We start from the raw sequence: 27285 nt of genomic DNA, 5'->3' as shown, positions 1-27285 counted from the left end.
GGGGAGGCCAGTGTATGAGAGGTCCCTGGGGAATAGCAAGGGGGCAGAGTGGGCGCCGGCGGGCAGGTGGGGGCGGGAGGCTCTGGGCCTCCGGGAGGACGGCCCCCCGAGGCCGGGCAGCACCTTTGGGAGCGGAGCCCAGGCTCAGGGCTCCTGGGACGGGCAGCCTGGGCTCCCCGCAGCAGGCCTCTCCTGGCTGGGTGGCCCCAGGCTTACGGGAAGGGGTCCCACGGGGGAGACCCTGCCGAGGCTGCTGCTCTTGCCCGATGCCACGCCGCCTGGGCGTACAGGGCGGGGAGACGCGGAGGATCGAGGCAGGCCAGCTGGCCCTGTCCGCCCGTCTCCTGCCCGGCCCTGCGGCCCCAGCCCCCGCCCGGGGGCGCTTGCCATCTGCTGGCAAGGAAGGAACTCAAATCAAAGGGTAGCTCTCTGTTTAGACATTTAGAAACTCAACTTTCTAAGCACAACGGGGGACGGGGGACGGCCGGGAAAGGGCCAGAGAGGGGTATCTGAGCCCACGAGTGGCGTCGCTCCGAGCACGTGCTAACACGCACTGTCCCCAGCCGGGGGCTCTTGAGGCAGGGGTCTGGGTGCCGGAAGGCCCCAGGGAAAAGGAGGCCCTGCCGGGGGTCCAGCCGGGAGGGCGCCTCGGCCCTGCTGGCCTGGTGTGTGCGAGTGTGCTCGTGTGCTCGTGTGCGCGTACGGCAGGCGGGCGCGTGCAGCAGTCGGCCGGGCCGTTCAGTGCATTGCAGGGGCGGGAGGAGCTGACGGGGCCTTTCCCGGCGTCTCTGGCGGGGCGGGGGCTCCAGCCCGAGGGGCTCGGTTTTGCACATTCACACTGTGGGGCGGGCGGACGGGGGCAGCTCTCCCCCTCGCACAGCTCGACTGTCACAGACGTCGTCACAGCACCAGTCAGTCACCACCACCTTGCCCGGGGCGCTAGGAAGGGGGAGGGGCCGCCCCGCGCCCCCGCCCTTGCCCGCACACAGCCCAAGGCAGCTCTGAGGTAACCGTCCCACAGCTCACCGGCCAGCCGCTGCCTTCGCTTCCGGCCCCTGCCAGGACCCAGGGGCCGTCGGGGAGCCACCAGCCCTTCCGCAGCCACCGGCCGGCTTGGCGACAGGCAGTGCGACTCGGTCTCCGTCCTAGGCGGCACGGGCCTCCAGGAACACGGGGAGCAGGGTGAGGAGCAGGAGGCTGCCCAGCAGGAGCCGGGGGGCTGGAGACAGCCCCGCTGTGGCCGCCCGGCTGGGTGGCTCCCGTGTCCTCTCGTACAGGTGCAGCTTGTCCTTGTTGGAGTGGAGCATCTTGACGTCCTCCAAGGCGTAGTAGGCGGCCAGCGTGAAGTTCACGTCCCCCGTGGTGAGCAGGTCGAAGACGCAGGCCTGGTAGTAGAGGTCCTCCACGGGCAGCCTCTCCTTGCACTTGGCCACGGCCGTCTCATATGGGAAGGTGTCGGGGGCCGCGGGGGCGGGGCTGGCGGCTGGGGGCCTGTGGGCGCCGGGGCCCTCGGGGGCATGGAAGGCCTGGAAGTCGATCTGCTGGTTGAGGGGGCAGCCCCGCAGGCAGAGGTAGAGGCCCTGGCTGTCCCGGTCCTCCACCGCATTGACCACCTCCTCCGGCATGCGGACCGCAAAAGTCAGGTAGCGGCCCACCTGGCGGACCACGATGGTGGTGCCGATGTACTTGGCCTGGATCTCTATGTGCTGGCCCGACACCTTCTCCGTGATCTTGAGGCTGTTGGCCCCGTGTTTGTCCCCACCGTTCTTGGAGCCGTCGGCAAAGGCGGCCGGCAGCTCGTCCATCTCGGCCTGGTACACCTTCTGGTCCACGCACTCCTGGAAGTTTTTGAAGATGATGGTGAGCTGCGGGGAAGCAGGCAGAGCGTGGGGTTAGACAGGCTGACAGCCGCCGGGGGCGGGGCCCGGCCCCCGGCCGTCCCTTCCCCATTTTGGTCCTGGTGTCACCTGCACTGTTAGGCGCTTAGTATTTTTCTTTAAAACAGCTTGTTTTTACTTTAAAAAAACTGACGTAGAATGGGGACTTGAGCTCATTACCCTACATAGAAAACCAGCTCATTTACTATATAGAAAGGTGAACCATTAAAAAAAAAAAAAAAGCATTGTTAATTACAAATAAAAGGTCATCATTCACTTAGGTTGAATAATGGGCCCCCCAAGATAAGGGCCATCATCCCTGTAACCTGTGACTGACCAGACAGGGCAAACTGCTTCGCAGAGGGGATCACAGTAAGGATTCCAGAACGAGAAATGATCCTGGATCACCTGCGTGGGCTCTACATGCGATCACAAGAATCCTCACGAGATGGACGCAGAGGAGAGTCGACCACGGAAAAGGCGGCTCTGTTTCCAGAGGCAGAGACTCCGGTGATGCGGCCACAAGCTGAGGGATGCTGGCAGCCACGAGAGGCTGGAAGGGACACTGAACGAATTGCCCCCCAGAGCCTCCAGGATGACCCGCCCTGCTGACTCCTTGATGTCGGCCCTGCCAGACTTGAACCAGGCAGCAACGAGAAACTAACACGGCCCACAGTTGTCTCAGACCATGTCCCCCACTGCGGCGGACGGACCTCCGGCAGAATTCCTGAAAAAGGACCCGCAAGCCGCGGCCTGAATGTAGCAGCAGGCGGGAGAGCCGGCACTGATGCCTCAACAAAGAGCGAGGGGGCCAACTCCACGCAGGCAGGCGGAGGGGGAGGAGGAAGGTGCAGGTGGGCAAAAGGAAGACGGGGTCTCCAGGCTGAACATGAAACCCTGGCCAGGGCCGGGGCCGGGCGGCCCGCTCCCACCAGGGCCCACGGCCGGGGGCAGGGCTGGGCGGAGCCCGATTGGTCGTGTCAGTCACTGTCCTCCTGAGCACCAAGGACACAGGCACCACATTGATCACTTCTAGTCCTGTGCGGCACTGCAGGGGAGGGTGGCATTACCTCTGACTTACAGACAAGGAAACTCAGGCTCAGAGAGGTAAAGCGACTTGCCCACGGTCACACAGCCCGCCGGCCGAAGAGCCGGGGTCAGCCTCTCGGTTTCCAGCCCCTGGGCTTTAGCGCTACAAGCGCCGAGCGTGGGTGGCCTGGGAGACGGATGGGAGATGAACAGCCCAGGGCATGAGTGTGAATCCCCTACGCCCATCGTCCTGGCAGCGACGTCTGGTTTCTCTTTCCTCTATAACCCAAACTAGGAGGACTGCATGGGCTGGAGATGAGCAAGGCTGGGAGGGAAACCGCCACAGCCTCTCCCGTTCCTGCTCCCAGGCTCAGCTGGTGCCTCTACGGCCGCTGCCCCCTGGGCCAAGGGCGCTCGGGACGCTGCTGTCCGCACGGGCCCCCGGAGAAGCGGCTGCTCTGCCATGTTATAGGCGGCCACAGCCTCTCCATCCTCCATCGAGCCCTCTGCATCGAACTACAACAAACTGCCGCCACTCTGCCATCCCTGGCCTGTGGAAACGGCGCCTTCCAATGGTTCCACCTCCTGCTGCTCCGTTCTCTCCATCCGAGGCTCCTGCCCTGATGGGGAGGCCGCCTGCAGGGGCCGGGAGGTGGGCCAGCCGGGGAGGTCTGGGCAGTGGGTGGTCCTGTCACTGGAGGAGGGGGTGCGGGATGAGGACTCTGGTGTCCCTGCCTGGTGTACAGACACTGCGTGTGTGCAGGGCCGGGCAGGGGGGGGTGTCGGGAGAGGGGGCTGGTTTCCAAGTGCCATCCGTCTCCCTGGAACAGGAAAGGCTGGTTTTGCTCTAACTGCCATCTCTCGTGGAGACAGTCTCCTGGAAGGCTGACAGGCGGCTTGACTCCTCTTGGCACCAGTGCCAGGGACTCAACCACAAGTAACAGCATGAAGGGGGCCTGTCGAAAGCCGGCGGCTCGCAGCCAACAGGGCCACGGGCGGGGCTGCCGCTCCGGTCTCTGCTGCCCCCGTCCCTTCCCAGGGGGGCCGGGCCCTCCCCACCGCACTGGGCACGGTGCAGCGCCCAGGCTGCGTCGACAACCGTTCAGAGCGCGCCGGCGACGTGCTAGGCCTGGTGCTAGGGGCCGTGTCCACACAGGGAGCAGAAGGGTCCCGGACCCCTGTCCTCATGGAGCTCACATTTGGGGGGTGGGGGGAGTGTCCCGCACCAAGCAAATGAGCAGATGGGTGAGTTACACAGCATGCAACACGAGTGGTGAGTGTGATGTGGGGCCAGTGCGGGGGTGGGGGTGGGAGGCAGAGGCCAGCGGACCTCTCGCGGCTCCCGGAGCCTGTCCGCTCACCTGCACAGTGGGGTGCTACCAGCACAGCTGGGAGCAGACAGGCGTGGGAGGTAGTCCCACGGGGCGGGAGGTTAGCTAAAACCTCAGACCAGATCTTGCTCAGGATCCACAGGGGCCAAAAGACGGACTGAGAGGGATAATGCCATGATCATGGGAAATGAGCAAAGGCTGGAGGAGCGAGCTCAGGTGAGCAGAGGGCTCCTGCCAGAGCTGAGAAAGCCCCAGGCACCATCAGCTGGGAGATAAAAGCCCCCTGGCTTCTCCTCCTTCCCGGGAGGCTCCAGGCTGCAGCCCTGCTCAACCTGGCTCTGCTGCTGCCCACGCCCGTCCTTGGGGGCAGGCTCGGTGCAAGGACTTGCAGGAGGCCGCCCCCAGTGCTCTGGGCGGAGCCCTCAGCAGCCTGGGCACCGGCACTGCCTGCTGGTCTCTGTTCTCCATGATTAGCCTGGAAGCTGTGGCAGGGAGGCCGCCCTGGCACAGAGGCCGACACAAAAGAGGCCTCGGGTAGATGTTTGCTGAATCAACGAAGGGACTCCCCCCGCCCCCCAGTAACGGAGGCCTACGGGAATGGGCAGGGGCAGGCCACAGGCGCCGGCAACAGCCAGGACGCCTCTCACCCACGTACCAGAAGGCCCCGGTCTACCCCGACACCTGAGGCCGGCATGGCCCAGGCGCCGACCCTGTCGCTGCTGGGCCTACAGCAGGGCCGCAGGCTGCCTCCTGGCTGATGGGGACACGGCGGAAGGGGCTGTGTGGGCGCAGCTCTGCTTCAGGGCCCCCGATCCTTATGGCGCCTGGAATGCTGGGGCCGGTCAGCAGCCACAGCGCCCAGCAGACCCTGGAAGCGCGCAGCCCGGCGAGAGCGCCGAGTGTCAGAGGGGATGACTAGCCCAGCGGGTTGCTGGACAGCGTCGCCGGGCTCAGCGGCCTGGTGCGTGTCGGCAGAGAGCTGAGGGCGGCGTCCGGGGGTTCGAAGCCCAGGCACGTCGCCCCAGCCCACGGGCTCCACTCGTCTGTGGTCTGATGACTCTTGCTCCACCTTGTCACCTCCCCAGGCGCCGGGGGCAGCAGCCCGGCCTGGCCGGTCCCTAGTGGCAATTCCTCCCTTGGCACTGTTATCACATTCATAGGCACTGCTTACGCCTCCTGGGTTAGGAGGGCAGGTCCCTTCCCACGTGCCCCCTGCCAGGATGGGACAGGGAGGCAGGGTCTCCTGCCAGAGCATGTTTGCTGCTGGATTTAGAAGCTGCAGCCCAGGCTCCCAGTACTCATTTGTCTTGGATCTAGGGTGGGGGTGGGCAGGAGAACGGGCTGCAGAGAAGCAGAGGGGGTCCCTGACATGGGCCCCCTCAGCCCGTGGAGGGCTGGGAGGGGGCAGGACAGAGAGTGCAGGCCAAGGCCTAGAACTAAGGGCCTGTGAGCACATCCACGGGGCGAAGGCCCGTTCGCTTCCCACCCAGCAGCTGGTCTCAGGAAGAGGCCCGCTGTGGGCCTGCAAGGGCCGCTGGCGCAGATGGAAGTGGCAGGAATTTTCCCGGCTGCCCGGTCACCTCGCTGTCCTCTGGGGCAGGAGGGATGGGAAGGAGCAGAAACACGCTTGTGGGCCAGCCGGCAGCCTTAAAACATGTGGTTCCTAGGACAACAGACCGCTGCCAACCCGGAAACCCCAGGGGCCCCGGCGGGCCTGGCCCCAAGGAGGCAGAGGCGCCCCGAAGCCTGAGCCGTGAGCGCCCCCAGGCTTCTCCTGGCTGAGTCTGAATGTGAGGTCACGGGAGGCCCCCCGGAAGTGAGTACAGAAGGCGAGCCTGGGGCGGACGGGGCTGTGCCATTGTCTGGGCCACAGGTGTGCACACGCACCCAGTGAAGTCTAGGTCTCCTCAAACGTTTACCCTTACCATGCCTAGTGCGTTCATAAACTTTCTTTTAGGTGTGCCAGGTTACACTGCTACCCTGCCCAATTAAACAAACCATGCACGTACCATATACACATGTAAGATGGTTTCTGACACCCCCACCCGGAAGCTGATTCCACAAACCCACAGTGGCGGCGTGCGGCAGTTTGAGACCACGCTCTAGGCAACATTAAAAATCTCGACTTCCTTTCTAAGGCATCTGCTCATTTCCTGGAAACGAGAACATGGATGCAGGAGGCATCTGGGCCGGCAGACGGCCCGTCCGGGCCCTTCTAAGAGAAGGGCTTGGGTGATGGGGCCCTGCGGGCCCCCGAAGCGTCAGGCGCACCCTACCTTGCTGGTGGCCGTGGCAGCGGACCCAGGGAGCACAGGTGTGTTGGTGACTTGGACGTTCAGGTAATTATTGTCGATGAGTGGCCAGGCGCCCTGCACCTTGCAGGTCTGGAAGCGGTCTGTGAAAGTCCTGAGGTGCGGGTCCCCAAAGAGGCCGCAGTGCGTGTAGTTGGGGGCGGCTGAGTGCTTGTGGAAGCTCTTCTCGTAGTGGCAGATCTCGGGGCTGTCGGAGCGCTCCTGGCTGTCCCCCGGTGGCGGGAGCGTGCGCAGGCGCGGCTGCGACGTGGGGCCATCCTTGGAGCAGTTGTGCTGGCTCATGAGGTCCTCTATGCCATGGACCGCTGAGTGGTAGGCCAGGTCGCCCCGGCAGGTGCGGGCCGTGCGCCGCGTGCACAGGGCGTAGGTGCGCAGGGCGGCGCAGAACTCGGGGGCGTCGTCCGAGGCTGGGGAGTGGCCGCCCGCCGTGGCGCTCCAGAACTCAGAGTTGCACTTGAGGATCTTGCACGGGGAGGTGGCTGGGGAGAAAGGAATGGACACGCTGTTAGGGTAGGCGTGCGGCCCAGCACACCCCACCCGAGGCAGCAGCAACGGCCTGTACTCGTATTTGGTGAAAAAAAGAAACCACCTGAAGGTAGGAGGGCAGTGCAGGCTCCCGGCTGTGCAGGTGCCGCTGTGCAGGTGCGTCTGCACAGTCCCTGATGACCCCGAGCGACGGGCGCACATTCCCACACGCTGCGGGGCTGCTGGCAGCCCCTCCCACAGCGCCCGGCCCGGGGAGGGGACCGGTCAGTGTTCGGGGGCAGCAGGACGGCCGGAGCGGGCCTCTGACGTCTGTTAACCCATTCATAGCCGCCCCCCCCAAATATGGCAAAAGCGGCAGAAATTGCGCAGGGAATTAATGTGCCCCAAGCTCTGCCACTGTGTGACCTTGTGCATATGACCTTCTCTGGGTCTCATTTTGCCCATCTGGAAAATGGGTAATAGCCTCTGCTATGTGAGGTGGCAGAAGACGGCAGAGGACTTGGAAAGGCACCAGCCTTTAGCAGCAGCTCAGTGAAGGTTGGCTGGTGTGAAGGCTGGATCAGCCCTTATCACAGGGGCCTGGTTCCGCTCACCTTGTCGGCTCAGTGCCGTCCCTCTCTGTCCTGCTCAGGAGAGCAAGCTGGGAAGCAACTGAGAGTGATAACGATGGATTTGCATCAATGTGTGGTTTAAAAAAAACAAATGTCCCTCACAAGCTTTGAGACCTTCATGATGGCTATGAACGGCCATGCCCGAGAACCGTGGCTTTAACACAGGATCTGACTTCCCGAGTGTCCCCAGCTGCTTAAAACCTTCGGCCCTTGCACGTCTTCCCAGGAGTCTGGGAGGAAGCCCAAGCACCATCCTAGATGGAGAAACCACAGATCGGGGTGGGGAATGGCGTGCAAGAGACCCCCGAGAGTGACAACCTGGGACTAGAACTGACAACTGCTGTCCCCCCCCCCCCCCCCCCCGTCACCTCGCCAGGCGGTGGCACAGTTCCTCAGGGCCCATCCGCCGAAAGCGGACACGTGTGGGGCTGTCATCTCCTCGCAGTCCCGGGGACGGGCGCCAGGGCTGGCGGCCCCGTGGAGGCGAGACGAGGCGCCCGCCGACCCCAGGGAGCCGTCCCGCGTCCACTCCACTAAATCACAGGCCGGAAGGTAACCTGGCCTGGCGTCACGGCACCTGCCACAGGGACCCCGACGTTTACGTTCAGTATCTTTAATACAAAAGCATGAGACCTAACTCCAGGCAGTAAACCTTGGCCTTTTTCTGATGTGAGTGTCCAAGCAGCAAGGAGAGGCGAGTCTGAGGGTCTGAGACAGAGCCTATTGCCACTGGTGCAAGCACCTCTGCAGCGGCAGCCGCCCTGGTGCTTTCGGCCGGACAGAAGGCCACCAGCTGCCTCATTCCTGCCCGGCTGCCCGGCAGCCCCTCCCGGCCCCTCGGCCACCTCCCGGTGGATCCCACGCAGCCAGTAAGGTCAGAGCCAGGGAATGAAAGAAACTGATTGGAAAGATGTTCTCCTGAGGCTCCATTTCCATCTTGGCCTCTGCCCTCTGGCAAGGACGGCTCTCGGGGCCTCTGCTAACCCTCATACCCAGGCCTGTACCCCAGAGGCCCAGGGAAATGCTAAGGCCTTTTTTTTCACCTGCTGTGTGTGCCTGTGCAGGGTGGGCCATGCACTGCCTTAGGCTCCTTTGAAGCCCATGATGCATGTTTGTTTCAACCCAGGCCTCTTGAGACAGCACTCTGAGAATCAGCTACAGAGGGACAAGCGGGAGAATGCAGGGGCTGCAGAGACGTGGCTCGCCCAGGGAAGGGCGGGGTGCAGGGCCTCCCACACTGGCTGGGTGTGGAATGAACCCCAGGCCACCATCAGACCTGTTTGCTCCTGACTTGCGCAGTGAGGGCCAGAGCTCCCTGCTTCTCTGCGCAATGTTCTTCATCAATAAAGAGCCCCGATGGTCGCTTTGTGACTGACCTCTGTGCGGCCCCCTCAAGATGTGCCAGAGAATTGTAAAACCCAGGGCCAGGGGGACACCAGAGGTCGCTGGTTCCACCTCCACCCAGCCCTCAAGGCAGGAAATCTCCCTACAGCGTCGCCCGGGGACATCTGGCTTCCACGGCCGCTGAGCTCTACCAGGGCAGGGCCGGGCCCCCCTGCTCTGGGTGCTCCAGCTGTGGGCTCGCACCTGCCTCCTGGGGACTTTCACGGGCCCTCGATCCTTCCTGTGCAGCCACAGGGAAAAGGCTCGAATGTTGCCATGCTGTGTATCGAAGACAGCTCCTCGGCTCCTGTGTCCCCGTCTTTGGCCTCACCCTCTGGCCGCTCTGGGGGCCTGGCTGAACTGTCTGTGTCATCCATGATGCCCCGGCTCGAGTGCCACCTCCTGTCCTCGAGGCCCCTGAGAGCAGGGGCCCCCATTTTTGTCCTGCAATCCTTAACTCCCACACTCCTTGCTCCATGGTGCCCCGCATATGTAACATTTCACATCTGGGGGAGGTGGGCTCCAGGCTCCCTTCCTCCCTCATGGACAGAGACACAGCAAAGAGAGAGATCACAGCCACCCGGCCTTTCTGGCTTAATTCCTGCCCTTTAGAGCAACCTAGTGCCACTGAGAAACAGAGAGGGAGGCAGGGAGCTTGGAGGACCAGCTGTACCATCCCGGGCAGGATCAAAATGTTTACCCACCAGAGTGCACCAGAGCGGCACTAGCTGCTCTCAGAGACCTCCTTTGAACTGTTAATCAAGCCCAATCTTTCAGAATAATAGCCCGATTATGACCGCCTTGTTTGCATGACAAAGAAGCCCAATGAAACGTATTTGGCTGTGCGCAGAGGGGGTGTGAGGGACGGCCCTGAGAAAGGAGTCTTAGGAATGTGGGGAGCCGCTCTGCGGCCTGAACCTAGGAATAAAGACAATGCAATTTGCCACCAAGAAAAGCCCAATAGACCAATAAATTACCCGCGTGCTAAGGGATTAGATCAGGTTTCAGATGCCGGGTAGGAGGGGTGGGGTGAGCCAGGAAACAGAAAAACCTGCCTCTTCTTAAAGGGGTAAAGCTCAGTTTGACTACAAATGCCCCGGCCACGCTGGCCTGTACAGCTCGACAGCAGCCCCTGCAAGGTAACTCGCATGACTTGGGGAAAGTTCTGGACGCAGCTCTGTGCCAGGCGCTGTGCTTCATGCTGTTCCTGGAACAAGCCCCCGTGAGCTCCTGTGCTCAGGTGGAGTGAGCCACGGAAACGTCCAGAATGCAGAGCCAACAAGGATGGAAGAATGGGGGCTGGAGACCGTATCAGGGAAGCAGCGTCTCAGCCAGGCCTGGACGGGCAGCGGGGTCGGGCAGCGGTGCCCAGACAGGGCCCCTCCCGCACAGCCGAGGTCGGCCAGGGCGAGGTGCTGGCTGCTGAGCGCCGAGCCAGGCGTTTGGGGCCAGACATGCCCGGCAGAAGCGCCTGCTGCAGCTTCACTCCACTTTGCTCTGCTGCAAGGGGCTGGGACCTGCTGGGCTCCCTGCTATATTCCACCGCAAGGGGGCACGGGACGGAGGAGGGGTGGCAGGAGGTGCGTGCTGGTGCACCTTCTGTCCCCAGGCTGTTCCTGTCACCACTGGACCGTGGCCCCTCTCCCCCTCAGTGTCCTGGTGCCACTCCGAAGTACCGGGACCGCCAGGCAGGGGCGCTCCTCGGCGCCCCCGCCCCAGGAGTGGAAACTGCTTCTTGCAGCTGTGTGTGCCCCCGGGGTCCCTCGTGGCTTTTGCACCCCTTCCACGCCATTTGCCACCCCCCCCATGCTAAGATCCCTCGGTGGACATACCCCGCGGAGGTCTTGTCCCCCAGACTCAGCACTGCGGACTAGACCCGTCTGATCACGGGGGCTCCTGGACAGTTTTCAGTAAGTGGCGGCACCGTCGAACACCATTTTAGGACGCGACGTAACTCAACAGGCGACGGCTCCAAACGGGAAAGCAACAGGCAGAGCTTAAGGGAACGCGCCCCACGGCCTGGGGAGAGGCCACGCTGAAGCCCGAGCCCCCATCCCCCTGTCCTCGCTGCCCACCCGCCCGGGGCAGCCCTGGCGCTAGGGCTCCTCCCTCGAGCCTGGAGCGGGTCCTGAAGGCGGTGGGCGAGGAGCACCAGGCAGGAGGGCCACGCTGCCTCACCCAGGGCGGGACCCAGCAGCAGCAGGAGCAACGGGCCCTTCTCCACCCTCTCCCTTAGTATTGAATCTAGAAGGGGAGAGCAAAGTGATCTAGGGCCAGTCCTTGGTAAACTCTGGCCTGGGCATTATTCTGGAGTCTCCTTGCTTAACAGATGCCTGAGGTTGCCTGTCTGTGTCTCTCTTGTAGGAATTTCACTCCATCCTCCCGGTGTAAACACGCACATGTTTGGCATCAGACACCGAAAGGAACACACCCAGGTGACAGGTTGGATTGTCTGCCAGGTACGGCAGACACCACCTTATGTAACCTACAAGCAGACAGAATCGATCAGCCTCTGAAGAGGCTTTCCTCCCCAGTCTGGACAAAGACTCTCCCAGGGAATCGACCTGGCCCATGGCTCCAACATGTCTCCCACCCGTTGACGGCGCTGGGAATTTTCGGGGGCTTCCTCCAGGAACTGGCTCACAGGAGGAAGGGGTGCGGCAAGAGGAATCGTCTCAGAGAATCTCAAATGAGCTGGGAAGGGGAGGCGGGTCGGTTGGGGAGCTAGGGGTTAACTGCCGGCCAAGTGTGGGCAGAGGCGGCTGAGGCAATAGGCACTGCCCCCCCCCCCCCCCCCGCCCCACCCAGCCAGGGCTGCTCTGCCCCAGCCTCCACACAGGCCAGGTTGTTGCAAGGAAGCACGCCGGGTGCCAAGGAGAGGGCACACCTCAGCCTACAAACTGGACGCCCTCCCCTGGCTCCCACTGGGGCCACGGAGCCAGGTCAACGGCAGACAGCACGGCCCGGCAGGCCGCCGAGGGCTCCCCTGGGTAGGAGGGCCCCATGGTGGGCGAGGGCCAGACAAAGGACGCCGCTCTCATACCATCCTGGCTTAGGGTGCAGAACTAAGCTACCGGGGTTCCACCAGAGTCTGGTCATGGGCGAAGAAAGACATCACTTTTCAGATATAATTGAAGCTTGCAGGTGGGCCATTTAGTCTTTCTGCTTTGAGGCAAGGCGTGACCGTCTTCCCGAGTCTAGGGCGAGCTCCAGAGATGCGGATTTTCCATCCTGGCTCTGCCCCCAGCAACCCTGGGCGCATCTGCCTGGCCACTCCAGGTCAACGCTCATTTGAAGTGGCTTTTCTCCGTCACCGCCGCCCGCAGGCTGGCCTTCCTCCGCCACCTTCCCCCTGCAGTGGGAGAGCAAAGGCAGGCCCGCTGGGCACGTGCCCAGGGCACACATCTGAGGGGGAGCCTGTGATCATGGGACATTCCACAGCGTGGGGAGCAAGAATGGGCTCCTTTCTGCAGGGGCCTGGGCACAGAGGGACGGACGGCTTTTAACGGGCGTCTTGGTATTCTGAGTGCTTGGGGGAAATGGTGCATGAGATGAATAAATAAGCAAAGCCCAAAAGACATAATCTGACTCAGGAAAATTTGCACAGCGACGGCCCTGCCAACTGGCTCTCCCGACCTACGGCTGGGTGGCATCTTCTCTGGGAGGCTAAGCCAGGGATGGGGGGTGGGCAGAGAGGAGCCTTGGGAGGAGGCAAGAGTGTAGATCCACGGAAACTGTGCTCAGCCCTCATTCTGCTGCCACCTATCTCCAAAGTCCATTCCTTACTTTTCCCCACCTCCAAGCCATATATACTCATAGTACAAAGTCCAATACGCTACACAGCAAATTCATTGAGTGTCTTTTTGCAAAATCAGCTGCGTGGAAAAGGGCAGGGGTCTGGGCTCTTTCTACTTCTGGCTCTGCTGCTAACCAGCTGTGTGCTATCGGGCAACCTCTTGGACCCTCTGTTTCTTCATCTGTACGGTGGGAACAATGATGCTCACGAGGAAGGTGTGGTGATTTGATGCGGTCAGTAGGAATTTAGCGGAGCGCCTGGCACGCTGTGGCCACTCAGTAAATGGAAGAGCTTTAAACATTAAAAATTATTGTCCTCCTTCAAAGGATCGTACTTTGCAGAGAACAACATAAAGAGGTCGTGTCTCGAAGGACGTCCATGCATGTTCATTAGTGATAGCTGTCTGCGAGAGGGTGGAATCGGGTTGTTTACATTTTCTCCCTAATCATTTTCAGCCTGTAGGTTTAAAACTAAGTATTGTTTTTATAACCAGAAAATATTATTTTGGAAAAAAGATCGCAATTCACTTGGCAGCTTTGTGGGGGCAAGGATACAGGAAAGCAGGTCCTGGGGCTGGACAGCTGCTTGTAGCAAAGTGGCAGTGGGGACAGGCAGGGAAGGCCAGGGGAAGGCGACCCAGCGCTGGGGGACACCGTCGCGGTCCTGGGCCGTGGGATGCCTGGCAGGCGCAGGCTGGCACTACAGCTCCAGGGGGCAGGAGGGGACGAGCCTTGGGTGAGCCGTCACCCTGCTGTGCTCAGGACGGAGCGGCCTCCTCCGGGCGTGGGACCTCCAGCTTTGACACGAGCAGAGTCCTGCCCGGGGAAACTCAGGCGGGTCGGTCCCCCGAGAAGACCAGGGCCCTCACTGTCCGTCGCGACGGCTCGCCATCCAACCGACGCGCGAGGTCAGGGGCTCTGCCCAGTTCTGCGGGTGGGCCTTGCACTATCGGCCCAGCGGGGACCACATGGCCCCCAACACGTAACCCGGCCCCACCCCTCCTTCTTGCCTTCGGAGGGTCCTGAGACCTTCTCCTCCCCATCTCATGGACCCCTGCGCCCCAGTTCTTCAAGCTCTGGGGGGACTGCTGGCAATTTCTCCAACCTCGCTGAGGTTTCTCAGACGACCAGACACCCTCTCTTTGCTGCCCTGCTCACGCTCTGGGTCTGAGAGGCCAACTGTCTGCAGGACTTTACCTCCCGTTCTCCCTGGGAGGCAAGGCTCTGTGCCACAGACCCTCGGGGTGTCACACGCCAGCCTGCTAGCTGCCACCTGGCTCCTGCAGCTGGACAGCATTTCATTCTCTTGCTTTGGGACACAGAGTCCTACCGGGAGGGCGACAGGGTGGCAGGCAGGACGTGCTTGCGCGTTTCTGAAGAACAGCTCTGAGAGGAGGAGCCTCATCTCTGTAAGGGCACACCCGCGCCTGCACACTACAGAGCGCCTCAGCCTCTCCACGCCTCAGTTTCCCAGCCGAGGACTAACACTTTAAAAACAGCTGCAGTTTAAAAGTACGGGGGGGGGGGGGGGAATGGAAACAAAAGGAAGGCCGCAAGGCAGAAATTCTTAGAACAGTGGTCCTCACACTTGGACGTGCATCAGAGCCCCCGGAGGGCCTGTTAAAAATACAGACTGGGGCCTGCCCCAGAGGATCTGCTCCGGCAGGTCTGGGGTGGGCCCAGACCCTGTATTTCTAACAAGCGCCGGGGAGACAGATGGGCCTTGTCCAGGGACCACACTTTGAGAACCACCGTGCCCGAGTATAGCATCCATGTGTAGTTACAGGAGGCGCGCCAGCATGGGCCTTGGATGGGATTCTCTTAGAAATCTGTTTAAGTCCCAATGGTTTCAAAGTTTTAAAAGTATCTATTAATTGTATTTGGAAGAGGATGCTCTTTGTGGAAGACTGTTCTAAGCAGCCTTTCCTGCCCCCGTGCCCCTCAGCGAGACGTGGCTATTCTGTCCATCGGCGGAAGACACAGCATTGGCCAAGCAGACGTGCTCCCGGCGCGTGGGACGCCAGAGCCCCTGTCCCGTTCCCTGGTGGCAGATGCCAGCCCAGCTCAGATGAGGGCCCCCGAAGTCACTCACGTCAGGAACGGAGTAGGTGTGCCATGAACGTCGCATGAGTACATGTAAACACTGCTGAATGACACAGGCCCTCTCAGTCTAGCAGAAGTTAAGGCATCTTTCTCCACATAACTCCGTCCAATTTAATTTGCGCTCCCCTGGGTTCACTCCTGGCAGCCATTCAAGCAGACTAGCATCGAACAAACCGATGCTTTCACGCGGCGGCTGGGGCCACAGGCCACCTGTTTCCAGCGGGGGAGGCCGGGGCACAAGGGGCCCCTGAAAGTCCCTGTGCCTCGCCCTCGCCAGAGCTTCCCTTTTCCCCTCTAACGTCCACCCTGCTCCCCTAGACCTGCAAGTCCTCTGACTCCACCCCAAGGCAGCCCCTCAGCCAATGCATCGGGAACATTCCAGCCCGTCTCTTTGCTGTGGAAGTGGCCCATTTCATCTCTGCCTTGAGAAACTGTCTTTCGACCCAGGTTTCTTGGGCGCGCAACTTCTCGGGGCCCCCAGTGTATTGAGTTGGGGGATCCTGAAAGCTCGGCTTTCAGTAAGGCGGGCAATTTTGACTAAATGCGGCTGTTAAGGCCTCAAATTAGAAGAAACATTAGCCAGTTGGCATGACAGTACTGCGGCTATCTGTTCTATCTGCCAGGTTTGAGTTACCAGCCTCGAAGCCAAAAAGAAATGGGCTTCTTGGAAACAAAAGTGATGGAATTCGGGTTGTGAATTACATAACCCGCCAGCTTTCCCCAGATTAGGGGGATACTTTCAAGTTTTAAAGATGGAGAAACGAAACAAAAACAAAAACAAAAACAAAAACACCAGCAGTAGCTCCCTGCTGCCCGAGTACCCTGTCAGCTCTTCCTTTCCTCCCTCCCCCCCTCAAGACGTTAACAAGCGCTGCCGCTTTAAGAGCAGGAAGGTGTTGTTTCAAGGGCCTCTAAGCCCCCCTTCTCAATTTCAGCTTGGAGCTGAGATCACATCCCCCACGGCAGCCAAGGGACAAAAGCCATTTATCACCCCATCTGATAAAAGTTCCAATGGGCTGGATCTTTATCTAGACCAAACCGAGATGCACAGAGTGCAAACTCCTGCTCTCCAAAAGGGGAGCTTCCTTTTAAAGGAGGGTCATTTTTAATTTTTTTTTTTTTTTTTTTTAGTTCTTGGGAGAGAACTGTCTCAGCCTTTCAGCAGACCTCTCAGGAGATGGAGAAATTGCCTTAGGAAGGGGGGACAGGCCCACTGTGGGGGGTTTTAATATTCCCAGGCGGGCGAGGACACAGGAGGTCCACGGGCTCTTAGGGGCACTGACGCCACCCCCCTCCTCTGGGCCTTGGCCGGGGTCTCCTCAAAGAAACCGGGGGCTGCGAGCAGGTTAGGGCTCTCCAGGGCTCCCTTGGGGATGCAGCTGCTGCGTGTGAACTGGGTGCGCTGGATCCGGAGGGCCCGCCGGGGCACCCGAAGCAGGGCTGGGGCGGAAGGTAAACTGATCCCTGGCCCCTTAGCTGCCTGCATGGTCCGCCTGCGGGGAGCCGCAACTTGTAGCCTGGATGGCCCAGTTCTGCCAGTTCCTGAAACCCAGTTGGCTGAGGAGCAAACAAAACAACCCCATCCCAGTCTAACTCAAGTCCTTTCTTGCAAAGCTCGGTGGCGCATGGGGGGCTGTGCATCCGCACCGGGCTGCCGAGCGAAACAAACTTGCAATTTTGCAAGACACCTCAGAGCCCAAGACAACGGCAATGGCATGGAGAGTCCGCCTTGCAACGGGGTCCCTTTGGCCCGTGACACTGGGTTTATTTGTATTTTTAGCCAGAGAAAAATGGGTATAAAGGGTTTAACTGGCGTTTCCCAGCTGTGAGTAGCATATGGCAAAAATGAAATAAAGTTTTATGAAACATTATAAAGAAAACAGAGCAGGGATTTAAGTTTCGTGCCTCCCCCCTCCCCCCCCAAAGGGGGGGAAAAAAAAGTCAAGAAACTGGAGCGTTTGGGAACGAACAAATGCTTCTCTGTGGAGTTGGTCTCCCTTCCCCCAACAAAAACAAGAGGTCCGGGCTCGGAGGAATTTGAAAGCAGCGATCTGCCAAAAACATTGTGAAAAACTATGGGGGATTCATTGGAAACAGATGGGCTTTTTCAGCTTTAATTCTGAAATTCTCTCCCTTTCTGACACAATAAAAACAAACAGGGGGCGACGCGGGATGTTATCAAACAGGAATACAGGCTGGTTTGAGCCCAGTCCTCGGGCTCCCCGTGTGGGGCCGGGCCAGGGGTCCCACAGGAGGGGGCGTCCGGGACTTGGCTAGGACCTCGGGGGCGGCCCCGGGTCCACCCCTGGGCACCGGCAGGTTTGCAAACCGATGGGTGAGGAGCCGGAGAAAGTGCCCCGGTTCCGAGGCCATGCCACCCCCTCCCTCTCCAGGGCCCCGAAGGTACGCATCTTTGGTCGTCCCCCCCTTCTCGGAAGGGGGCACCTCTGGCCCAAATGACCTCCGCGGCCAGCCCTTTTCAATGCAGCTCCAGTAGGGCGCGCCTCCCTCGCCCCCGCCGCCGCCCCCACAGCATCCATCACGCCTCCGGCGGGGCGCGGGAAAACAAAGACCCGTGGAAATGGGAGGCGGGATCCCCGGCGGGGGGGGGCGCTCCCGGGGCAATGCCTTACCTGCGGGGAAGCTGCAGAGAAGGAAGGCGAGGGTCGGCCAGAATCCCAGGGCTGATCGTCCTGCCCCTCTCCCCATACCCATCCATCCAGCTCGGCCTGTTACCACTAGCCTCTCCCTAGAAGAAGAGTTTAGAAGAAAAGCAGAAAATCAATCACGCTGCGGAGAAAGGGCAGCCTCGCTCCGCCGGCGGGAGCAGCGAGCCGGGCGGCTCGGTTCCCCTCGGCCGCGGGCGCCCGGCGCGCCCCCTCCCTCGCGCCCCGCCCTCGCCATCCATCACCCGGTCCCCTCCAATGTCGGCGCGGCCCCGCCACCCCCGCCGCGCTGCCCGCCCCCTGGCGCTCGGGTTTCAGCGCCGCCCGCCAGGGGTGGGGAAGCTGGGCGGGGACCCAGACGGTCCGGCTGCGGCGCTGGCCCCGGGGACCTCGGGGATCCCGGGACGCAGGGCGCGCGCGGCTCCCCACGCAGAAAGGGCCGGTTCTCCGGGCCCGCCAGCTCCGCAGAGCGCAAGGGCAGCAGCGTGCCCCTCATCTTCCCCATAAATATCCAATCCAAGCAGAGACTGCGCTTGGAGAGAAACCCCAGGTCCCCTTTCCAACTACACTGTCGTCCCGAAGCCAATCATTTCTCTCACTGAGACGTGTCCCCCGGTGCGAGAGGCTGCAAATCCGCTTCCCAATGGTCCGGGGTTAGGCGGGAACGGCCTGTCGGACCTCAGCCCCGAGTGCACCTCGAGGCCCGCTCGCCGTTGTCTCGGGCCACCCACCCTGTCTGGGTCCGGCTGCCTCCAGCACCCCCTCCAAGCTGCTTCCCGATGACTTGCCCTAGCTGTGCTCCCGAGCGGGTGGCCTGCGAGCCTGTCGGGGGCAGGACCGCTGCCACCCCAGAGGAGGTGTGGGTACGGGGGTCCCCGCGGTGCTCAGGACTCTGGCACCAAGGTCGCTCTCGGGAGGGCATCAGGGTGATGATGACTTCCCTTCACTTGGTCGCTTCTTTTCCTGGGAGAAAAATGTCTCCTCCTCGAGGCTCCCCCTCGGCCCTGTAGCTCTTCTGCTGCTGCTCCTGGGATATTTAAGAGACTGGCAGCTTCCCCTGAGAAACATCTTTTGGATGCAATACAAATAGGCCAGAGCAAGTGTTTTTAGTCAAACCAATTCCTCCTTTGGCCCCCTCACGTCACTTCCAAGCCTATTCATCTGGTTCTTTGGAAAAGAATCCTGAGTTTTTATCCAATTTAGATGTTTCTCTTAAGCACTATCACAGTCCTCACTTGCTGGAGGCCACACAGGCTGCAGGGCGCGCTGCCTGCCAGCGGGGAGCCTCCTCTGGAGGAGCCAGCTTCGGGCGAAGGAAGAAAAGCCCTAAGTCTGTGAAGACACAACCCAGAGCAGCAACGCTTCTGAATCCAGCTTCCACAAAGCAGGCACGAAAGGCCACTAAAGGCCTCCGCCAGCTGTGCCACGGAGCACAAGGACGCTGTTGTTCCCGTGGGACTAAAGGCCATGCCAACACCTGCCTGCTGGCCTTTACCGTTGGGCTGCCACCGCGTCTCCCTGTAACGTTTAGGTCTCAGTCTGACGGGCTCGGTCTGGTCATCACTCCCCTAAACTGAGCTGCGTCTGAAGCCTCGGTGTGCAAAACACTATAGGTTTGCCCACCGAAATCCAGGTCTCGAGTGGCATTCCTCTCCAGGCTGGCCCACCCTTGGGCCAGACCCAAAGGCGCACGATCTTCAGGACCCCGGGCCAGCCCTGGCACACTGAGCAGGCACGGGCCCCTTCCAGGGCCACCGGTCACCACCATTTGCGGGAGCCTGCCTTTCACAAGGTAATCTAGCACCTCCCGCTAACAAGGGAGAAGGGACTCATCCGGAGTCCCACCTGTAAAGGTACCACCACCAGCACTGCAGGCGCACCTGCGGGTGCGGAACACGGCAGGGAGGCTGTGGGGTTTCAAAGACCTGAAAGCAGTCCCTCCCAGCCCTGCCCTGGCCCATGGGTGGCCCTTTGACAGCAAGGTGTGTGGCCTCTCTACCTCAGTTTCTTCTTCTGTATGGAGCAGGCTGGTAATACCATTTGGGAGGGGCACCTGCCACGGGAGCTCCCCAGCTTCCTGCGAGGGGATTCAGTGGCTGTCACTTGGAGAGGAGAAACGATTCTCGTAGCAGCAGCAGATAATCCGCAAAAGGTCACGCCAAGGGCTTTTTTCTCACAAGGAGAAATGTGTGCGGCTGAACTTGGACATCACAGAAGCGGAGGTTTGGCTCTCCCGCAGCTTAGACTGTCAGGAGAAGGCCGGGCCCCGCGGAGCAGTGTGGGGCTGTGCTGGCCTGGAGGAACCTGTCCACGCCGGCCAAGCCGGCCAGCTTGTTGACAACTCCCGAACTCTTTGCGAGAATAAGAAATTCTTGAAACGCTGGGTTTTGGAACTCAGCATTTCATTTGCCAAAGAAACTCATGTAACTCAAAGTGTAGTTGACTTCAGACAAACGGCTCCTGTTATAAGTCTGACCACTTACGCTTTCTCCCCGCGGATGCCGCCTGGGCCTCCTGGTAGATACCTTCTGAACACTGGGGCCCGCATGGCCGTTAGCAAGCAAACATTCTGCAAAGACTGCCCTAGGGTCCCTTTTGTGGCTGTAAACAGAATGGACAGAGTCCATTTTCTTGTAATTTGGATTACGTTCTCCTAAACGCATTAACTGAGGCCGGCCCTGCAAAAGCTTCACATGCATTTTCTTGCTAATGCCTAAGCCTGTCCTGCTGTTAATCACCGTTTGTTGGCCATCTTTCTGCAGAGCCTCCGCTTCAACCACAGGCCTGAAACCAGCTGAGCGGTCTCTCCTGCAGATGAAATATGAACATTTAAACTAAGTCTGGGAGCACCAGTGATCCCCGGGGATCCCCACTGTTTATAATTATTCATCCAGAAAAGTACCTGTTTATCCTGGTTTTTTTTGTTTCCCGTCTCTAAGGACAATTCCGATCTGTGGCGATTTCCCCCACACCCTGGAACGACTTACTATCCTAAGTGATCCTGGGGGTGGACTGTTGTCAGAAGGAATTTTGGAGTCTAAACATAATTCATCCTTGGGTTTCTCCGTGGTCTCCAAGCCTGTTTCTACCTCCTCAAAGAATGCTCATAGATTGGCCTGGTTTCATGGGTTTTTGTTTTTTTCTTTTCCAGAAAGTGTGTTGTGCTTCGTCCAGTTCATTGGGACCTTAAAAAGTGCTTGGTGATGTTACGTTTTAGTATATATTCCACCACAGGGACTATTAAAAACGACCCTTCCTACCTGGGTGGGCTCCCTCTGTGGGCAAGGGGCCCAGCGTGTTACACTGTTGAGGGCAGGCCTGGTGTGGAAGGACACTGTGCATCCTGGCCACTAGGTATCACTACCATCGTTAATGAACCCTGGTCCCTTCCCTCCAGATGGTCCCAGGATAGAGAGAAGCACATATAAAATCAATCAATTCATCAAGCTATCTAGCGACCTATCATTTTACCAAAAACTACTAGCAACCTCCTGCCTGCCCTCTCCCAATAGAGTGGGTATTTCCTGCTCTATTTTCTTTCTCAGGTCAACAGTCCTGTGAACCCTTCCCTCATGGCAGGACCTAAGCAGTCAGAGAAGAGCTGAGCTCACCGGCCAGAGGGGACGTACAGACAGAGTTATATAAAAAATAGCCCAGATGAGGGATGCCAAATGCCTTTCAGCAGCCGCACCCTCTCTAGGACTTCAATTCCCATTTGAAGATACTAATTCTGTCCCTTCTCATTTGGAAGTCAAACAACTCACACTTATCCCAAATTGCATTGCAGAGGGCAGGGAGCCTGCCAGAAGTCACCCCGCTGACTTGGTAGTAGGTCTGGGTGATTCTCGGCTGTCATGCCACCCCTAATGAGCTCACCAACTCCTTCCCAGGCATGGAAACGTTTGGTCTCTCTGCCTCCATGAACTCTACTCCATCCATGGGCTCATCCTCTGGCTCTGAACAGAGCAAGGAGTCCTTTTTTGTTCCCCCGGCCTCAGCCAGGCTGGGTTAGAGCCCTCCTGCTGACCTGTAAGAGTTTTGGGGGCGGGGCATTTAAGCTCTCTCCCCCCTCCCCACCCTGCCTCTACCTTTTCACACCTCTCCTCCTTGACCTTGGAGTTTCTCAGTAAATTCCTGCTGCAGTCACATCTTCTCTTTTGATATTCCTCCCATCGCTCCCTCCTGGGATTATAAACTGAGTTCAACGGGCGTTTCAGATACAAAAGTCTACTCTTCCTTCTTCCCCCTTGAGAGAGCACGTCTATTATCTGGTCGACAGGCTTGCAAATTCTGCCTCCAAAGCCACAGATGAAAGCAACAGCATTTGGAATTGCTTAACTGTCAGTGTTGACACTGCGACTTCTAGACACCGCAGTAGATATGGGGTGACTTTACCTCCAGCTCGGTGGCCCTCGGGCGTCCTGTCCTATCTCTAGACCCTCAGCTTCTCAATCTGCAGGATCGTGGCTGGGGACGCCTGGTGGTGGCCTTCTCGCTCGAGGGGTCCCACGCGTCTAGGGATCCAGTGAACTGGTGATGGCTAAATAACCAGGGAGCTTCGTCTGTAACATTTTTGAATTTTCCAAGTGTACATGTTGCTGAACAGGTGGGAAATGTTATCGGAGGTGGGACATTTTGTGCTTTCGTGTTGGCATGAATCTTTGGTAATAATCCCCAGCGATACTTCTACCGATCTGAAACCACACCTTAAAAAACATTTAGGAACTACTTGTTCTAAAGCAGCTTTTGGGCATCCGTATCAAGAGGCACCAGGTTCCAGTCATGGAGAACAGACAACCTAGTGTTTACCTCTCCCTATTCCAGTAAGTTCTTGGGAGAAGAACCAGCTTGGAACCATTTATGCACCAAAAGGCAAGTGTTTGAACTGACAGTGAGTCTGTGTGTTTCTCTCAACCAGCAGAAGGCTGGAGTATTTGGATTAATGAACAATTTGGTGCCAAGCGCAAATACCACAGACATTTAGCAACAGGAACAGATAACCAAGTTATTTATCAAGTTCAAAGTTGTTTAGAATGGCTTATGCAAAGCTGAAGTAAAGAAGATCCCCGGCTGATGGGCGGTGGGAAGAGTGCCAACCCAGAAAGGACAAGTGTGGCAGATTTATGTGACTTTTCCTTCTACCTCCATGGTTTCCTTTTTAAAATGTGTTGGAGGCTGGGAGGGTTTCTTCACTTTTACACTGAGAGGCAGTATTGCACGCTGGCTGAGAACTCGCAGCCTGAACGGGGACTCTGGACCTGTAAAACAGGGGCACACTTTAGCTCGCCAGAGGGTTCTCGCATGGATTAAATGAGTTAATACAACAATAGGCCACTTAGTACAGATGCCTGGCCTAGACAAAGCGTTGGTAAGTAGTTGCCAATCTTAGTTTTGTACCATGGATAAGAACCATTGTTTGGATTATGAGAGTGTCTATCAGGGGGGAAATACCCAAGGACTCCTAGATAAACTCAACTTCTGGGGGGTTCTAAGTGCATGATTGGTCACACTCACGTTCTGGTGAGCCCCTGTTATGAGAACAGGCCTACCACGTAACTGTAGGGTCATCTCAGCTCTTTGAGGGGCACATGCGTCTCCATTTCATCGATGAGGAGACTGGGACTCAGGGACAGTTAAGCTGCTTCTCCTCTTTACCCAGGGCTTTGCTGGTGGTGGTGGTTGTTGTGAGCCAAATACTGTGCCTTGTATAACGATGGGCCGTGCATTAGAAATGGGAGAATGTTTACAGATAGACTGTTTTCCAGAAATAAACAAAATCATACATTTTAAGATAAGTTGCTATGAATACTCTCCCTCACCCACCTAAGAACTTAGTAAGTTACAATAGTAATACAGTTCTTTTTCTTTCCTTTAGATGCTAAATGGTATATTTAGGCCAAGTTTTAGATGGTACTTACCCGAACTTAAAGCATCTGAATGACAGGTGAGTGCTACGCCACAGGACGTTGGGCAAGCCTATCTACAGCGTCCATTCTTTGCTGTCCCTTCAGACCACAAGCTATGTAGACCACGCCTCAATTTCAAAGCTAGATGGGCTCCCGCCCCAGAGGCTCATCACAGACCCTGGGAGGGAGGGCGTGGGCAACACCGTGGCTTGGGTTGGCTTTGCCCGCACTAGCTCTTGGCCCAGGCTCGGAGGGGCAATGTATTCCCTGTCACGTCCGAAGTCAGTCAGACGGCCAGCAGAGTCTGTACACTCACGGAGAAATCAGGCACTTGGAGTTAGGGATCTCCTTTCTCAAAACGCTCTCAACAGAGAAATAGAAAAGCAAAGAAAGTAAGCCCCTTGCAGCATGGACGAGGCTGGCACCTGGCCTTTTCTCACTACGTGACTTTGAAACACCCAGGATCCAAAACCAGGAGTGCTTCAGGACAGGGAAGGAAGCATTTTGAAATCAGCACGTTGAAATCTAACTATCAGACTATTTGAGCTGCACTGACTGATGTAAAACAATACTAACTCCCATAATTCCCTTGCTTGGGGGCAAAATGACCTGCCAAAATTAGCAGGGAGGGCAGGGCCTGGGAGGGGGTGCCACCGCATCATGTCTACAGTGAGCCTGACCTTGTACGCGCCCTTGGGCGAGGCAGCGCTTAGATTTTCCCCCTGCCTGTTCATTGCTCTTTCACAGCTCTGTAGCTCAGGGAAGGGAGGCCAACACTGAGCTGTCCTTCGGTCAAAACAAGAAAAAAGTGCCTGGCATCTGAATACGGCTGGATACCAGAGAGGTGGGAAGACCTGGGCCTCCCTCCTTCAGGTTAAACATGCTCAGTTTGTTGAATGAATGAACAGTGATGTGGTTTGAAAAGCAAAGCCATCTCCTAAAGAGCCACAGGAATATCACAGATGCTTCTAAGTTATCTGAACTTGTCTTTGGGGTTATAAGTCAAGTTCTAGAACAATGATCTTTGAGGAGGGGTGCCTTTTCATTTCAGATTTCACCGACAGAACAGATTCCAGTGAGCCTGCACTGGTTTCTGCTAATACGTTTGTTTAGGTTCGGTTTCACTTGGGAATATCCCTTGTCTTTCTCCGGATGGCAGACTTCAGGAGAGATCGGTGACCATAGTCCCTAGAGCATGGCTAAATTTGGGGACCACACATGCTAAAAGCAAGTGCTTGAGTTTAATTCTTTTGGTAATACGGCTGTAGGTCAAACAGCACTTTAATTCCGCGGACCCCAGGCTGTACTGCTTGACCTCTCCAGGCATTAATTTCTCCTTTTGAGAAATGGAAATATCAGCAGGTGCAGACATGCTGGGAGCGTGGCTCAAAAAACTCCCTGTCCCATTGCTGGGGATGCTCAGGACCTATTCCCTTTAGTTTGCACCTGCGCATCTGAGAATCCCTGTGCTTGATCCCACACGGGGCAGCTGGAGAGTCGTATGAGATGGGAGCTTCCCACGCCTCCTCTCCGTGCTGTTACACACACGGGGGAGGCAGCGCGCTCTGCCTGGAGGGGGCTGGGAAGGAGAGAACGCAGACAGCGAAGGTCAGAGAGGCCCCCCTTGAAAAGATGCCAGGTTCTGCAGGACCCTTTCTTGGTGTCACCGATCTGGTTATTGAATAAACACCTGCAGATGGGAGAGAGTGTTGGAGACAGCTGGGGGTGGGAGAGAAGCCCTCTACCGTTCTCCACGTCTGCCCAGAGAGCAGGCACCTGACTGTGGCCTGGGAAGGGATGGTGGGAGCGGGGCTGGTGAGCAAAGGAGGCCGGAGCCTCCCTTACCACCGCCAGGGCTCAGAGGGTGTCACCGGGCGGGGTCTTCGCCACAAGTAGGACATGGCACCAGGCTCCAAGGAACTAATGTCCCTTTCAGAACGGAGAGCACTCAGCTCATTGCTAACACCCTCTGGCCTGGAAGGCGGCAGCAAAATTCAGTCACAGAGAACGTGGCGGCGCCTGGATGTGTGGGTGCCCCACCCCGAGCCTCCCTCCGCTCTGCTTGCCACCCAGCACAGTCGGGCCCCCCTTGTTGACTGGAGATCATGTTCCTCATAAAGGGGGCTTGCCTGTCACCTGCTGGGGTGGTGGAACAGTGGGAAACCTCTTTGTAAATGTAAAAATGCCGTTTTTGTCACCCCACACAGTCCCTGTACAGACCCTTTCCCAGTTCTCCTTCAGCTGCCCTTCAGAGCACAGCTAACTTTGTTTCCAGAGATCATGGCTCACGATTCGTCTGAAAAATCATTCATCTGTGATGCTCGGGAGAAGAGCAAGCTTCGTGCATACGTTTTTCATATTTCTGCCACAGATGCCAGAGAAACAGAAATCCTCTCACCAGCAGGTAAAATTTTATGTTATATTTCTGCTGGCGGATCCTAAAGCCAAATGGAGAAAATGAAGGATCTCCCTGAGGTCACGGCACAACCGTGCTATTCCGTGCGACCTCCAATTATGTCCCTTGAGCTCGGACTCCCGGCCTCAGCGGGGCTGTAGATACACAGGGAACTGGTCTTCCTGGGAGCCTAGTTCCCGCCTACCCACCTGGCCCGGCCGGCACCTATTGTACAGAACACCTAACTTTGCAGCCTGAAAGGAACTCGCAGCTCGCCACTTCCTCTAGATGGCGCGATTTCCCCTAATTCGTCCGCGAGACACCCTATTTATAAAATAAATAAAATCCAGCGCCTTCAGAAACCACACTACATAATAGCAGCTCGAAGGTCCCCATTAAAATCTCAATTTGGGGGAATTGATTCTACCTCCGAGCAAATCCAATGCAATTACATTAACAGGATGCAATCAAGAATGGCATCCCAGCGTGCCCACCTGGGCCTACCCCCCTAAATACACCTGTCCCACTGCCCCAATTGACTCCCCGGGATGAGCGGCGGCGAGAGCTAGGCGCGTAGTCACCACCGAGCCTGGCCTGCAGGCCCCAACCACCTACTTAGGGACGCCAGGGCCACTTGGGAATCCTATCCCTTAGCAATCCAGCCAAGTCCCGCATTTTCCAGCGCACCTGTGCTCCCAGGCAAAGGACCGCTGGGACCCGAGCCCAGGCCAAGCGCTGTGCGGCCGCCCCGGGGCGCAGGCGCTGGTCCTGCGGCTCTGCAGCTGGTTTAGAAAGACCGGCGCGCGGTAGGAGGAGGGAGCCGGGCGAGTCGAGCCACTTGGGGGTTCTCGGCGGGACAGCCGGGTGACCGGCTCCGTCCCAAGGTACCAGGAGGAGGGGGTCAAACAGAAGGAGCTCCCAGCCCGCACACAGTGGAGACATTCGCCGGGACTGTCCAACCACGCGCGCTGCCGGCTGCCTGGGGAGAGCCTTTTAGGAAAAAAAGAGCAAATACCAAACCACAAAAACTTTACTGCTGCCAAGAGCTAAAGCGATCGAGGCGCAGTGAAGCTCCAAATCTGGGCAAGACGGGAGCAAGATGAAATGTGGGGTGAGGGAGGACCCAACCAGTGCGTGGCCCCGGCAATTGTCAGAGGCGCCTCGGGGAGGTCGGAGTCAGGTCCACCCTGCTCCTGGCCCGCGCTTACCTTGGCGGCTGCATCAGCCCCTGCGGCCCGCGGGGGGTGGCGTGGCGGGACTGCAAGGCGAAGAGGGGGTGCCAGGGAGCCGCTCGTGGGCCCCGGGGCAAGGAGGGAGGGGCTCGGCAGGCGTTGGTTCCCGCCGCCCCGGGCGGATCAGCAGCGGCCCGGGACGCGCCGCCTGCTCCCCGG

At 58.5% G+C, this 27285-nt stretch overlaps 1 protein-coding gene across 1 annotated transcript; it reads right to left on the bottom strand.

The window, feature by feature from the left end:
- Nucleotides 1–190: 190 nt before the first annotated feature.
- RGMA (repulsive guidance molecule BMP co-receptor a) lies at nucleotides 191–27285 on the bottom strand. Its single transcript, XM_054561960.1, has 4 exons — nucleotides 27103–27285; nucleotides 17561–17676; nucleotides 6514–7028; nucleotides 191–1865 (listed from the first exon to the last, which is right to left on the bottom strand). The coding sequence occupies exons 1-4, from the start codon at nucleotides 27114–27116 to the stop codon at nucleotides 1146–1148; spliced, it is 1365 nt and encodes a 454-aa protein (XP_054417935.1). The 5' UTR covers nucleotides 27117–27285; the 3' UTR covers nucleotides 191–1145.

The sequence above is a fragment of the Pteronotus mesoamericanus genome, unplaced genomic scaffold (genome assembly GCF_021234165.1).
Source record: "Pteronotus mesoamericanus isolate MK-2021 breed Mesoamerican mustached bat unplaced genomic scaffold, CSHL_Meso_final scaffold_582, whole genome shotgun sequence".
Lineage (NCBI taxonomy): Eukaryota > Metazoa > Chordata > Mammalia > Chiroptera > Mormoopidae > Pteronotus > Pteronotus mesoamericanus.
The sequence above is the reverse complement of the archived record's forward strand: the minus strand, read 5'-3'. Positions and strand labels throughout refer to the sequence as shown.